The sequence below is a fragment of the Lonchura striata genome, chromosome 1 (assembly GCF_046129695.1).
Source record: "Lonchura striata isolate bLonStr1 chromosome 1, bLonStr1.mat, whole genome shotgun sequence".
NCBI lineage: Eukaryota > Metazoa > Chordata > Aves > Passeriformes > Estrildidae > Lonchura > Lonchura striata.
In genome coordinates, this window is record NC_134603.1 from 23,126,183 (window position 1) to 23,142,495 (window position 16,313).

A 16,313-nucleotide genomic window follows, 5' to 3' on the forward strand; every position below is an offset into this window, starting at 1 on the left:
TTCTCTCCCAGAAAGTCTTGAGTTTTCCCATTCAAGATCTGCAATGCATCATTAACTTCTATGCAGAAAACATTGTTCACTCCAACCAGCAATTAGTGGCAACATTTCTATCCTGTGCAGTGATGAGATTTTTATGCTAATCATTACACAGCAGTAAATTAATCATTTGGGCACATTTAGATGGCATGTATATTTCATGAGACAGATATAGATATCAAGATCAGTTTGATATTTACTTATGGTAAATGGAAGTGTCTCAAATTGCCATGGGGGAAGCATACTAACTAAATACACAGCCAAGGATGTTTGTAATGGAGGAGCAGAATCAGCACTGCTTCAACTCTCTGTTTTTAATTATTTTAAGGGGGCTAAAAGTCTTGTGAGAACACATAGAATAGAATCATTCAAAGAGAGAGTGAAATGTCACTATTGTCTTGGCACAATGAAGGACAAAAGCAAACCTACCCTACAATTCTTCTTTTATTACCTGGCAAAATTACTTACATTCCATTATGCAATATTGAAAACAGATTTTTCATCAGCATTTGTACTATAGTCTAGTCAGGTAAATTAATTATGTATTGGCCTCATCCCTCTGTAACTATGTCTGAAAGCTTCAAGTTGTAGCTGAAAGGAAGACTACCCAGGGGCCTCCCTTCTCAGCAGATGTAAGAGATTTATAATACCTTGAGGAAAATTATTATTTGAAATTTAAATTTTTGACATATATTTAAACGCTAGTGCTGATTTTTCAGCTCTCACCTCACCGATCTTTGCAGGCAAAACCTCAAATGTTTATTGGAGGGAAATACACCCATGGTCCCCTTGACCTAGAACATTATCAAATTACTTATCATAAGCACAGATTTATGGCAGGTGATTCTCACAATAATAGTAATATAAATAATGTCCTAAGGTACTACTTTCTCAATTAAAATTTGAGAAAGATTCTCAAAGACTAATGGCATGTGAATGGAAGGAAAAGTTATGTTGGCCTACCTGGATCACCTCAGAAGTGCTCTTGAGTTGAAAATTGACCAAGTGATCCATGTTTAATGGCCACTAATTGGAATAACATAATCGTTACATGCTACACTGAGCACTGGTAAAGATAAGCTATTGCACAGATGGTACAAAAATCCACTGGGAAAGAAAATAAATTTATTAGCATCTACTCACTTATGGAAAGTTTTGAGAGAGGTACATCTGAACTGGCAGATTACCAGGAGACTACTGTGAACAGATGAATTTTTAGGTCTGAGAACTAATACACATCAGAAAAAAAAGGTGAATCAGACACAATATCTTACTTTAATGAAATCTGGTTTTACAAGTAAATAAATAATTTTTTTTAATTTCAGAAATCAAGTATTTTAATTTTCATTATTTCTATTAAAATAACATGGCAGTTTTGATTTTTGAACATTTTTTTCCAAAATCAATGCTTCTCTTTAGAGCTGTGTATCTGAACCTGACATGAAGGTTGCATTTTCTTCAGGGTCATCATGGTCTTAATTTTTACAGTCTGTCTTACATAGTTGTGTTCCTTTTGGCCTGGGAATGGTTAATTTTCTTACTTAGGAGCTGACAAGCACATCTTGACATGTGCTGTGGTGCCATGTGCACACTTGTGGTTTTATTCTCCTCTCTGCAGAGTATTCTTGACTCCAGAGATTTTCCGTTTGACTTGAGGCAATGCAGAAAAACACAAATAAACACAATTTCCAAGTGAGCACAGGTTAAGATTTGCAACAATATAGGTAACTTCACAGAACATCCTTCTGAATTTCTGATGTACAAAGACTGATACCCTGAGGGAAAACAATATGGAATAATAATTCAGGAAACAGCCAGTCACATTGTGTGAAGGACAAAAGGCTGGATTTGGAGACAGCTGAGGCTCTGTCAGTGGTGAGCACCTCCAAGTATACTCTTGTCAAACAAAAAGAAACACAGGCACCACACCTTGAAAGCAGAGGAAATCTTTGCTAACTTTATTTCAACATTATTTCTTTAAAAAGATAGAGCAGTGTATCTCCAGGCACCTTTTGTGCTCTTGTAATGATTTGGAGGGGATATTGAAATAGTTAATAAATTTGATGGAAAACAGCTATAATCACAGTAAACAGATACCATGATTATGAATTCTATAAAAATGAATTGCTCATGATTCAGCTATTGCTCAACAGCAGAACTGATTAACAGCACTAGGGACTGCCTGATATTTGGTATAATGCTCCATGTTTGTAACATTAGTTGGTTCTGACTACATTGCAGCAGTTATTCACACACTAAGCTTGCTTGTTGTAAAATCTAAAATGACAAACAAGGATCACGTCACAAGGAAATGAGCAGCAATCATACGCCTTAAAATATTCCCCAAGACCAGTTATATCCTCTCTCCAGATATGCCTGAAACTCATCTGAATATTCATCATCTCAGTAAAGCAAGTAAAAACCCCAAACCAACAAAGTCTATAAGAATCAAATTCCCAGGTTAATCCCTCCATCAAAGTAAATTTGTACCAGCATCCTCTAGCCCAGCTTCAGGGAGACCATCCCTGCAAGCGAGGGACACCTAGAAATGGGTTCAGGATTCTGAATCAAAATCTGCTCTTACATTTTGTTTGGATGTCAGCTGGCAAGTACTGAAGGTCACAAATCACAGCTGTGTGTTGTTTCTGAAACATGGCATTTCATAGAAAAACTGCCACATGAAATTCTCTGCCTGTCACGATGGAGAGTCTTCCATGAGAAACAAAAAGACACACATGGCTTTCCATGAGGAGGTGCCCAAAAAAACACAGGAAAGATGGGAATCCTCTTTATATCCTCTGTGTCTTGGTTTATCTGAGTCTTTGGTGAACCTCTCATAAGACCTAAAAATGGACCTGAGTAAAGCTATTATACTATTTTAGCATTTTGACTATAATTTGACCATTCTACCATATATTAGCATTAAAAAAAAGATGAAATTAATTTGCCCTATAACCTGAAAGCTTCTAGAAACTACAGTACTACCTTAAAACAGTGAAAAGAAAGAGCTGTTTAGTTAATAGTACATAATCTCCATGCATAGAAGAAAGACAGAAACAAAACCAGTAAACGTGAACACAAAATCAATACACTATTCTGATGCAAAAAATTTATTTGGTATATTTTTCCTGCTGCACAAGATCACTGTGCATACAAATGGTTATTATATCATAGTAACCATCATATCAAAGAGGTATCATATCTTCATTTAAAATATAACAAGTACTTAAAGGAATACATTTAAGTGAAAATCACAAATGGAAGAGATCAAAACAGCAAAAAGAAGCAGGAATGCATAAAAGAGAGCGTGTTTTGAGGAAAACAGATAAAATAATAAAACAGAAAACCAAGGGTAGTACAATTTACTACAGCTACATTCCACATGCATTAGTGGACTTACAATCTTTACTGAAGAACAGAAATCTTCTTTCTTGCTGTTTTATTACCTTGGCAACATATCCTCCATGTCAGCAATTACATAGGAGACAACAGTCCAAACAGCAGCACAGAGATTCATCTGGTTTGGATCCTGAACTGTCATCGTGTCCCCTTGAGAATGATGAAACCAGAAGTATTTATTGATGTCATTATACAAGCTGGCACCTACAAAGAAAAATGGGCAAAGTTCCATTATAGGAATACAAATATTTAAAGAGGAATATAAACTTGAATGTGTTCCTTGGGTGTTAATGATTAAAGCCACATGCAACTGTATAAAATTCATAATACATTTGAAATAAAATAACTGTACAGAGCCATACCATGTGCAGTTTATAGGTTTTAGGTTAACTGACTTGTGTGAGCATGAGGCAGCAAAAATTCACACTGGGGAAAAGCCAAGCTTCCCCTGGGAGACTCGTTTCCTCAGCAACAGTATGCATCCATTTTCTTCTGAAACTAACAGAGTTCAAGCAGGAAAATCCCTACAGTAACCACCACAGTGTTCTCCACTGATGAGTTACAACTGATTTATGAATTCTTTCCCTGCTGTTACTTGTGTTGGGGAACACTTAGGAATTTGCTTCTGCTTTTGAGCCCCTCTATATCACAAGGATGTGCTGTTCCAGAACAAGTTTCCAGATAATCTGGGTTATCCCAGAGAGCTATAGAGGCTGCCACCCAACTAGGAGCTGCAGCAGAGATGCTGGCAGAGGATTCTTATCCTGGCTATTATCTGCTCCAGTACCCATTGACCCTCTCTAATCCCCTATTCCCTTGAATTTCCTTCTTTCCCAATTCACCACCTCTGCCTCTCCTCCAGTTTTATCAGCCTCCATCAGCTTTGTTGTAATGTCAACAACCATTCCAACATTAACAGAATTCTACATCAAATGTTGATAATAAGTAAATTTGATATTCCCCCCCCCCCCCCTACACACAGACACACTTATTCACTCCTTGCAATTTCTTTGCCTTGATTCCTTTGTCCTGCTCCCTGACCAGGGCTAGGAAAAGCACAGCTCCCAGGGAAGGACTCAGCAGAAGACCCACTCCTTTCTTGGTCAACAAACCCAGAGAACTGTGTGAATTCACAAGTAAGAGTTATGGGCTATGGGCAGAAACACAGACTGAGGATACTCCTGTCATGCCAAGTAAGAAGGAAAAAAACCCAGGACCGTTTGACTATAAAGATGAAGTACATAAATTATTGAGATATTTATTTACATGCAGTAGAAATCAGTATCAGATGATGAGGGCTTTGATAAACTGATGTGTGCTTGTAAGACTTACTGTTATAATTTTTCTTGGTTTTCCTGAGATGCCTGAAGCCTCTGAAGAGAATGAAAGCAAAATTTCCCACAGCATAACTGTACATTCCTATAATACATATCTTTTGATCACTGAAACAATTGTTCAGAACGGAGTCTAGCTCTCCCTGTGGGTAACAGGCATGTTTCTCTTGCTGTAATGGAGACTGACTTGGATGGCTCAGTTGACTGCTATTTTAGTGAGATGGAATAGAAAGTTAATGCATTTCAGTTCCATCCAAGGTGAAGATCTTTTCATAAGAGAGATGATAAGCAGAAAGACCAAGTGCTATTGTGTAAAGTTATAGAGTATTGTGATTGATTTCATTTTAAGAAGCACACCTTGTTCTTAAATGACCTATTTGCTTCTGACTTGAAGCATTGCAATCCCACAGAAGTCACTAGGTACGTTATAGGTGCTGAATTATATTCTAATAATTTTAGCATTAAATTTATGTCAAGTCATAGTCACTTCTAAAATTTTCTTCTGAATCCTTTTAAATATATGCAATCATAAAAGGATTGAACAATGATACATTCTTTAATTGATGGACTTCTGTACTACAGACACATTACAAGTTAAGCTGTTGAGGCAACTCCATTGCTGCTTTTGAGCACTTCTGTAAGACTCAAGACAAAAATTGCCCAGATTTTATTGTAGAAATTCCACTAATCAGAGTAACTATGGATTTACAGAATAGCACTTTATTCCTGTGAGTGGAAAAAAGCAAACACCCTTTGCTTTGTCCTGTTTAAGTCTCTGAAACACTGGAAAAGATATTTTTTTTCTCTGAATGGATTTTATAAATCAGCAAATTATTGACTTTGACATCAAGCAATTACAGTGCAAGAAAATCAAAAGGTTCTCAAACTGGCTGTGCTGTCTCTGTCACGTTGTGGGCTAGCATTGAAGCCAGTGACCTGCAAACATCTCGAGAGACTAAGGAAAAGACACTAAGAAAGCAGTTTTATCCTCTGTAATTAGAGACCAAAGTGAAAATTCATGTTCTTGGCTTTGAGCACAGGAAGAGTTTACGGCTGAGGGCCTCACGGAAACCCCTGGACATGAAGCGCTCTGGGGCACAGCTATGACTGCAAGCAATTTTCATTGCAAGGAAGTCTCTTCTATCCACTTGAGGTTCCTCCATGCTGGTGTCAGCTGCCTGCAGACATTTCTGCTGCCAGAGGCTGCCAGGCTGCAGTGGGGCACTGACGAGTGCCCTCTCACCAGCAAACACCCAGCATTCGATGAGAGCAGCCCTTGCAGTGACCATGGAGAGGGAAGTTCTGCAGGGCCCTGCAGACTGCAGGCAGGCTGGGTTACCTCAATAAAGTCCATGGGGACCTTCAGCCCCTGTTCTAAAAATCGAACAGAAGAAGCAATGCTGTGAGCATAATTTGTTGTTGTTATTGTTTTTATGTAACATTTGTCTCAGGAACAACAGTCAATAACAAATGGGGGCTTATTTTTACCAAGCTAGGAGTAAAGTAACAGAGATGAGGAGTCATCTCTGACCTATAAATTATTCACCCATGTCCATGCTAGCCACCTAGAAAGGCAACAGCATACAGCTTTGAAAGAGTCCATAAGCTTTAATTAAGTACTTAAAAACCCTCAGTTGGGTGGTGTTAGGTAGGTGTGTACCATATATCTAATTCTGATTTCCAGGTGGAACCAATACTTGGACAGAAAACCAAGAGATGGGCTAGGTGCTACACTGTCACATTTTATGCACTTTGCTCTTATTCCTGCATTTGAAGAGCAGCCATAAAGAAAAAAAGGCAATGTTTGCCAAACAACCCTCTTTAAGTGTCCTTTTCCAGTCTGTTAACTTTTACCGTGATGCAAATCACATGAGGAATACTGCTGACCAAAAAGGAGATCAGTGAGAAAGTGCTTGTAGCTGGATATAATAGGTGCTGTGGCATGAAAAGAGGGAAAGTAAAAATCTGCTGCCAAAAATTCCATACATATTACTTGAATGCATCAAAAATACTGGAAATTAAAACCAGAAAAAAATAAATAATTTAAAGCTTCAATAAATAATACAAAGATAATTCATAGCACCATTAAAATGTGACAGAAAACCCTATTTAGCACAGCTCAGTTACCTAATTTAATGCAAAAGCTACTGCTCAGCAGCTATCAAGTACTACTGGTGATACCCCAGGGTCAAACACTAGGACAAGTTGCCCAGAGGGGCTGCAGAGCTTCCATCCTTCGAGATATTCAAAGCCTGAAAGATCATGGTGCTCAGCACCCTGGTGCAGCTGACCCTGCTTGAGCAGGGGAGTGGGATTAGGCAAGCTCAAGGGGTGACTGCCAAACACAGCCATCCTGTGTCACTCTAACCCATGGTGCCTTGGGTCTTGCAGACATCTCTCAGAATTCACACAACATTAAAAAAATTCTAAAGTTCATTCCTGTCTTGAACTCATTTGATGACCTCTCTGCATAAACAGCTATGTCACACTTGGTTTGATGTGCTGCATAAGGCAGGTTAAAGCAGCTGCTTTGTTAATTCATACTGACCATGTGTTTTTAGTAATCAGCTATGTAAGAGTGTCTTGATGAAAATACGCACACATTGAGGAATTCTGAAATACAGTCCATTCCTTCTAGCTTCTGATCTCAGCATGAAATGCCCAATGCAAACACTCATTAGCTGATAATAAGGATGTAATTTCCTTACAGTGTGTTCATATCAAACACCAATTCTTCACACATTAATAAAGTGACAAGGTCTTATTGCCAGCTTAAGAAGATGAGATGCTGCTATTGAGGTAAAAGGATGCATGAACCACAAAAAGAATGATGGGCATGTCAATGATGACCACTGCTGCTTGTCACACTCTGTAAGGCACTACTGCCTTCATAAGCACTGCTGTCATAACTAGAATGAACCTCTATTGCCAGATATTTAAGTACTCAAATTACTGTCATTTGTGCAAAAAAATACTGGAAAAGCAGATAATGATTATCAAAATGAATAGAAAGGCGGTTTCCATAAAACCGTGTTCCATAAACCACAGATATCTTCAAGGGAGAAAGCATGCAAAGCATGCAGTAACTTCAGAGTAATTTTACATCTTAAAACATTTTGCATTACACTCCTCCCTGCATTTTCTTTCTTTTCTTTTTATACCCCAAACAGCATCCAATTGCCAAAGGAAGTCAAATATCAGTTGTGGAGTCAGTACATGTTTGCTACAGAGTCCTATCAATAGCTTCCCAGTTGCCTTTGCTTTCAAGTGAACTTCACAGCTGTGCTATCAATCTTTCAGATACAATGGGAAAATCCCCACTGTTTCTATAACCTCTCTTGGGCGTCCTGGGTCTTCAATATTACAGCTAGATCTCTGGGACACTGACCTCTGCATGAACATTGCCTTATACAGTGAAGTTAATATGCCAATGATTTCTAAAAAAGCATGTAACTTTTTCAGGTTTCTTTATAACAGTCCCTAGAGGACCTGACAGAATTGCCACTCCATTATTTTTTGTGGCATATACACACCTTTCCAAAGAGAAAAGACTGCAGTTCACAACACACACTCTAAACAGACAAGAGGGACTGAAGGATGAAAGGGGCATGCAGAGATGAAATGACAGATTCATTTTCTCACAGCAGCTGAGAAAGGAATAGATGCCAGACATCTGAGCTGAGGCCAGTGTCCTGTTGAGTAAGCTGTACTGCCTCCTAACAGCAAAGTTGGAAATGCCTTACTTAACAAGGCATAATTTGCTCAATGTTTCCAAAAGTTTACAAATAGAAAGGGGTTATAACACACGCTTTGCTTGCATCTTCCAAGTACCTGTTTGAGCTTCACCTTCGTGTCAAGACAAATCTACATGCAATCAAAGGTATTAATGGCTTCTAGTAAGGTGTCAAGATATCAGATGCCTGATCTGAAACCTTATTTTTATTTCTGCAACGATTTCTCTGGCTATAAAAGACAGATTCCTTTTTCTTCTATTTATTAAATACTGCTTTTGTTTCCTGCTTTTTCTTTAAGAAACAGGAAATATGCTTTTACTTAATTTTCAAGTTTATTCTAATCTCAGAGCTTTTTCATGCCAATGACACTATTCAGGAATGTACTAAAAGTCTATAATGCCTTAAAAATAAAGCAAATCCTGACGAAATGTACATATTTTCTTTTCTTTTACATCAAGTACTCAAATATAATGAAATAAGAGACAAAGGACATATCACAATCTCCTATGCAGTTAAAAACTGGTATGTACCAGGAAAGCATAAACAACAGAATTTAAGAGCATTCTATTCCTCACATACAGTAATAGAATCAATAGCCTCTCCCTTCTCATAACTGGAGCATTTCTGTCTCATACATTTTGTAAGGTCAAAACTTCAGGGCAGAAGTAAGAAGACACATGGCTTTTCCTTCAAAGGAGATGTGCCAAAGACCTACAAAAGGAAAAATGGATGAAAGAATGGAACAGGAACAATTTCTTTATTTTTATTTTCATTCTGCACCTTTCTAAAACCCAGCAAAATCACAAATTTCAAGTGGTCAGGGAGTAAATCTGCTGCAATGGTAGCTGTGTGTAGGATGGGCTAGTTGGAATGCTCCATAGGTACCTCAACATCTTATTTGCTGCAAGCCCTATAGAGTGTTTGGCTGCTTGTTTTAGATGTTGGACAGATGTTTAGTGTGCTGTCCCTGCCTAACCTCAGTCTGCAGAACTACTACTGTAATGAAAACCCAATTATGGTGGGCATCTCTTGCATGTATTTTGATGGTCATATTAACCTCTTCTTTTGTGGGATAACCTGTAGCTGACAGCTGGCTTTAATGCCAATTATTTCATTACCCATTTTCAAGTAAGTAGAGGCAATAGAGAATGCTAATGCTGTTTAGTGGGGCACTGACAGCATTTGTTTTCTTGTCAGTTAGTCTCAAATGATAAAATTACAGGCTAAGTTGCTTGAGTTTCATGGCTAGAGACACTGAAATAGTTTCCAGTACAAAGCTTATAAATAACATCAGAAGCCCTGCTGTTCCACCTCCTGAGTCACTCTCTCAAAAGTCTTTAAAATTCATGATTCAAACAAAAAGACAGAGGGAAAGCTTTCAGGTGGTTGTTTCAGTGACTAATTAAATGAGGCGACAGTATAAGGGAGACAATATGAAGTTTGCATTATTTCTTGTTTTGCTTAATGCATTTCAGAATGAATCCTGTGGATACACTAAACGGACTAAATTACAGCTCAGGATTATCACAGTTACTTTTGCAATGCATTAACCTTTCACTTAGTGCATCAGAGGACCAGTGACAACGGGGGATCCAACCTAAACTTGCATGAAATGCTGTGAAATGAGGTGCCAGGGAAAGAAGCACTTCTACTTCATAGAGCACAGGCTGACTAGACTCTAAAATAATATCCTAAACAGCCTTTGACTGGGAAAAAAACCACAAAACCCCAGATAAATATTCAACAGTAAAAAGCACTGGAAGTTCTTCCTCCATTTATCCAACCTCTGTCTTAAATTGTCAAGGTTCTTTTTTTTAATAAAAAAGAGAAAAGGGTAAGTGTCCCTAGCTGGTGCTGCTAAACATGACCCATTAGAGGTTCACTCTCTGGGATGGAGAGATCCTCCACAGGCCCACTCATCACTAACTTTTGGACCTGATTACACTTCTGCCCACAGCTCCCTGTGGTGTGATGTGCCCGAACATTTCCCGTGGGCTCAGTACAGTTCTCACTTCAGGAGCTGTAGGAGCAGCACCCTCCATTTTTTCATTCAGCTTCCTACCACTGGTGGCTTAATACAGTTTAATCACACCTAACTCAGCTGCTTTTTCCCAAGCTGAATAATCCTCCTCTTGCAGGAACTATTCAGTATCTCTGAGGATGCAGGCTTCTGGTGACTCTTCTCCCTTTCCTAACTGTGTTTCACAGTTCATTGAGATGAGAAGCCCAATACTGCCTGCAAACAGCAGCACATGAAGGGATTACAGCACACCATGACACATCTCCTAAGGATGCTTTCTGCTATTTCTCTCTTCCTTCCTTCCTCAGCTGCATGAAACAATGTTTTTCACCTTCCCTGGGTATTGACTTGATAATTTCAGACAATTATCCACAGTGATTCCCAGATCATTCTTCTTGAAGATAACATGGATCCTGTTGCTCTGTATCCATAGTTCCTATACTGCAATCACTCTGCATTTATTGACAAAAAATTTCACTGCTTGTTGTATTCTTTAGATATTTTCTACTATACTACTGTCACATATTCAGTCAGCCTCAGTTTTAATATCAAATATTTGAAGCAAACTTTGCTAACTTGCTATTCTCGCTGTTCACTCCCTTTGCAGCTAATATGGAGTTTTGTGAATATCCAAAGTGACAAAAAAAGAGATGACTGGGCAGCCTAATAAAGACTTTCTCCATTAAGAAGACTGACAATTTATTTCTACCTTTTAAAAATCAGGTATTTACCACAAAGGAGGAAAATACCTCACAACTCACAGTACCTTCTTCCTCTATAGTCTTTGTCCAGCTGTACTTCACTGATCAGATCCAGCTACAGAAATGGTTACAAACTCTTCTGAAAATGCCTTGCTAGACAGGTGAGGCATGACTTCTTTCTTCCAAAGTAACATGGACTCTTGAATTACTTTTGTATTTTGTGTTCTGGCTCTGTGACTACCCTGGCTAACTAAAACACAGATCGCTGTTTAGGGGATTCCCTACTTACAGCAAATTCAGAAGGATTATGTACCTGTATTATATAGCTGTTCATGTTTGTAGATAGTGTGGATATTTTAATATAATGTACTTAATCTGTGATTTCTTTAAAACTATGTATATACCTACATATGTTATACAGACACTACTTAAAAAGTTGATAGCTGTAAAAGTGACTGCTGGATTTATAAATCCCTTGTATTTTGCATTCTCTTTTAAACACTGTAAGTGGAATTAAAGTCATTGCAAAATCAGCAGTTTCTCTAATTTAGAATTCTTCATGTGTTTGTTTATGTTTCAGCTCAGTAAAGCAGTTAAATATTGAGCATGTGATTTATTTAATGACATTAAGTATTAAATGTCACACAAAAGGGTCGAGTGACTACTGGGACCCATTTGAACCATCTTTTCCTGATCAAATGCATTTCTGTGTTACTATACTCTCTGTATAACTGCACTATGTAGCTGACATTATAAGGTTGCTTAGAAACCCAAACTATTGAAGTCCTTTCTTCAATGTTTTCTGCTAACCAAAGAGCCTCCTGCTAACACCCAGGGCTAGACCCTTGTTCTACCCTGTTCCAACGACTTCCAAAATCACCCCAGAAAAGCTGTGGAAAGAGACACCCCCTAGACTGTTTAAAATGTGGGAAGAGAGAGAACCATCTAGATGACCCGTTTGTCAAGATTTTGAGTAGCATTTCTGTTTGCAGTAATTGTCTGCATTCATTTGCATGTTCAAGCCATTCAAGAAGCTTCCTTGTATTGTACAAGAAATAGAGCTATTTCCTAAACCAAACTCACAAACCGTTTAAAGCAAGCCTTCTGGCCTGTTTTTCCAGGGGATGCTGGAGACAGAGAGGAAACACACAGGTTCTCATTTGCTGTAGCCTTTGCTTCTTGATATGATTACAACTGGATGTTTAATCACAAAGTTCCTGTAGGAGAGTTCCCACCAAGTAGAAATACCAATGGTGATAGGACCCAACCAAGCAGAGCTCCCTTCTGCCCAGATGGTGGTGAAAAGAGCCCTTTAATGAGCACTCTGGTACTTAAATAGTTTTGAAAAAAAAATCCCAACCATAAAACCAGTCTAATTAAAATAAAAAACATCCTAAGCACACTACAGGTCTATCGTATTTTATATCACAGAAATCAAAACTACATTTATTCAACCACACCCACAGGATGAGCAATGGTTTTTCTGTCTCTATTTTTGCACCCCACTGAGACTATCAAACTATTCAAGCTCATGGTAGATTTTAGATGTAGGACCATTATACAAAACTGGAAGAATATTACTATGCCTACAACAATAAAATATCCTTTAAAAAATCTGTGGTTACTTGACTAATGCATACTTGAGTTTTAAACTAGTAAGTTATTTCATAACATGTTAGATGCTCCAGATATTGGTGTTGAAATATCTTTTTCATTTGATCTCCAAGCCAGTGTATATTCAGCTAGTTCATTAGTAACAGAAATGCTGAGAAGTGCTTGAAACAAAGTTCAAAGTTTATTGCAAGATTCAGGACTATCCAAATAGAGTTTTCAGTCTTTAAGGTTTGGTTTCAAAGAGCCACAAAGCCTACAGGTCCAGGGGCTGCAGAAGGCATGTGAAATGGAGCAGAGCACTGCACCAACACTTCTCCCTTCACACCTTTCTCAGCTGGCCCATCCATAGTGCAGGGCACCTCAGCTGCAAGCCTCCACTGGGATTAGGGTTCAGAAAACCCCAAAACCTTTCTGCTCTAGTCTAAAATCATCTTATCCAATGGGTGATGAATACAAATTAGGAGGAATGATTATTTATTCAATATTTTAAGCAACAAATTGCATATTTTTGTCAGTAAAACTACAAAAGAAAAATACAAAAAAAAAAAGGATAAAAATAATTAAGGTACAGTGAAAACACCTGCTGCAACACTGTTCTTCACAATCTCAGAATCTCTCTGTTTTAATGTTTCATGAAATTACATGGGGCTTCATTAGGAAAAGAAAGGTGAAAATTAAAGAATTTCTATCCTTTAAAGTAAGGAAGTAGAGAAAATGCTCACACCTAATCTAACTCTGCAGTGTATCACTACTTGTACGTGGGCTCTGGATAATCCACAGAGCAGAACTAATCCTAGAAGAAGACAAAGCAAATAAAGCAATGACCCTAACTAGCATGACTCTTCCAGCCTGTAAATTTGAGTTGCTGTGATAGCTATTTTGCTACAGAGCAAATGCACTTGTCAAAATGCTAATATATTAAGAGCAAAAAACCCAAAAAACCTCCAAAAAAATCCCCATATAAGCTCAGGAAGAACACTAAGAGAAGCTGGCAATTAATTTTAAGTTGAAAGTTTAACCTGTTTGCTTTCACTGAAAGATCCTCAGTCACATCAGTAATTGCAAATAGCATTTGTCTTAAACACAGGCTTACTGCATTCTATGTTTTCCTATGCTGTTTTCTTATGAAGTTGAGCTTTACTTTGGTTTTGTTCATATTAAACCTATATGGTTGAAGGCCTCATTTAAAACATGAAAAGCAAAGACTGATTGGGTGAAAGTGTACAGAAACAGAACAAGGCACTAGTGAGTCCAGCTGCCATGAGTGCCAAGCTGTTGTGTACATCTTTGAAAATCCTTCTCCAACACAATCATAATATTGCAGAAATCAGGGACCAATATATATTTTTCTCCATTTGTTAATAAGAACCTGCAAAGGCCTATTTAAAATTATATACTTGTACAGAAATTTTTAAGCAACCCCAAAAGACACAATGTTTTACATATGATGTAACAAATGCAGATAATTTGACAACAGTGACCAAACTCTAAACGCTAAAAAGCAAATACACCTCTATAAGTTTAAATACTTCTCACCATCCTTCTGATATTATGTCCATGCTAAAACTTAAAGCAATGTTTACAGCTGTATAAATGAAAATAATTTCAATTTGGATTTAGTAAAAGAAATCAAGCACAAGCACACTCTTCTAAAGTTATGTTGCCACATTCAAATACCACCTATAGACTAGTGCAAAGGGACAAAAAGACCCAGTGATGATGATTGTTAGCAGCCCAGAGCAAAATGCTTATCAAACTATTAGAATTATTTTAATAGAGAGAAGCTAGAATTTAATACATTCATTTAAAAATACCTTAATCTCTGCATTGCTATGCTTGCTTTCCACAGAACAAAGACATGCTCCCCAAATGCAAGTTTTCATCACCAGAATACCATTAGACTATTGGTTCCTTTGAAATACATAAATTGAAGACTTTTTACAAAGCAGATACATAAAAATAATTATTAACACACACACACACACACACACACACACACACACACACACACACACACATATATATATGTGTGTATATATATATATACATACATATACATATCTACTAACCTACACATAATTAAAAACCTTTCAGGAGCCAAATGCACACTTGCAAAAGAGAATGGCATGCTATGTATTCAAAGGACTGCAACTCAGTCAAAGTGGGATTATAAGCCTCACCTAAAAATAACCTGAATGAAAATTTTTTACATTCTGACCAATATTTATTTTACTTTGACATCCTCCCTTTACTTTTACATCCTCACTTTAAAACTAACAGGCATATGATAGTTAAAAAAAAAAAAAAAAGACAAGAGAATTTTTCTTGCTTTAAGGCCCATCATTGCAAAATAATTGTGCATGCTCATTGGTTGAATAGTTTCCATTTCCCACTACTAAAAGAGAAAGAAAAAAAGAAGAAAAACTGGTGGGTCTCATTAGTCCTGGGTAGTCTAACCTTAGCCTTAGCTATTATCAGATTTGTCAGAAAAGGCAAAGAAAAAGCACCGCCTTTTTGGAAATGCAGCCACTGAAATTAGAAAGCCATGAGTGAAGAAGAGAATATTTCCCCTGTCACATATTCCTTTCAGGGTCAAAAAGCACACAAGTGAGATTTTAAATAAGTAACTCATTCCAGGTATGTACAGTCAAGCTGTTTCCAGGCTGACAGGCTGCCATTACATCTCACCACTGCCAGCAGGGTCCACTGCTGTGACTCCAAAAGTGGCTCTAGGTTTGGAAAAATAGGGTGTAGTAGAGAAGACAACAATAACTACTCAATAATTAGATTCTTGTGCTGTGTATTGAGAGCCCAAGGCTTATGTAGAATTAGATGACACCTGGAGTGTCTTTACCACTGTCTATTTCAGCAAATGGAGTGGCCAAACATTCACTACTTGAAACAGTAGAAGAGCAACCACACTTTTCCCTATCTCAACAAATTTAAAACACAATGCAAATAAAAAGAAAAAGAGAAGGATCTGAAAAGAAGAAAAAGGCAAAAAATGATGCTATCCCAGATGGGGACATGTATTCAACACTTACAATTTTTTTTTGCTGTAAAAATTATGTTCTACACCTAAAACTAGGGGGCAGATATTTTTGTCCAGGTAAATGTAATGAGGGCTGGAACCAAGGGCCAAGCCACAACTCTGAGAGCTCAGGGAGGTGAAACCAAAAGAGGTCTGGCTGGGGATGACTGACACAAGAAATGGGCAAAGCAGGGATCCTGCCCATTTCCACAGATGCAGGAGGCCTGGCTTAGCAGGCAGGAGATCTCATACCTGTTAAATTATTACAGTGTTTCTTAGCACTCTCTTAGCTCAGGCTTCAGGAACAGGCAGTCCCTTCCCTCTTGCTCTCTAATTAGACACCTGAAGTCATTACTTGGGTTAAGGGATAGTGAAATTGTCATTGGGTTGAGTATACCGAGTGAAAAAGTTTTTAATCTGAGATAATGTTCTCAAAAACAGAGG

General features: G+C 37.8%; 1 protein-coding gene across 1 annotated transcript in view; it reads right to left on the reverse strand.

The window, feature by feature from the left end:
• Positions 1 to 1,578: 1,578 nt before the first annotated feature.
• CPQ (carboxypeptidase Q) overlaps positions 1,579 to 16,313 on the reverse strand; it is a 144,446-nt gene continuing 129,711 nt past the window's right edge. The window contains exons 8-9 of the mRNA XM_077782816.1: positions 3,437 to 3,639; positions 1,579 to 1,686 (exon numbers count right to left, since the gene is read on the reverse strand). Of these exons, the coding sequence (XP_077638942.1) occupies positions 3,479 to 3,639 (161 nt within the window). The 3' untranslated portion in view covers positions 1,579 to 1,686; positions 3,437 to 3,478. The remainder of the gene's footprint in view (positions 1,687 to 3,436; positions 3,640 to 16,313) is intronic.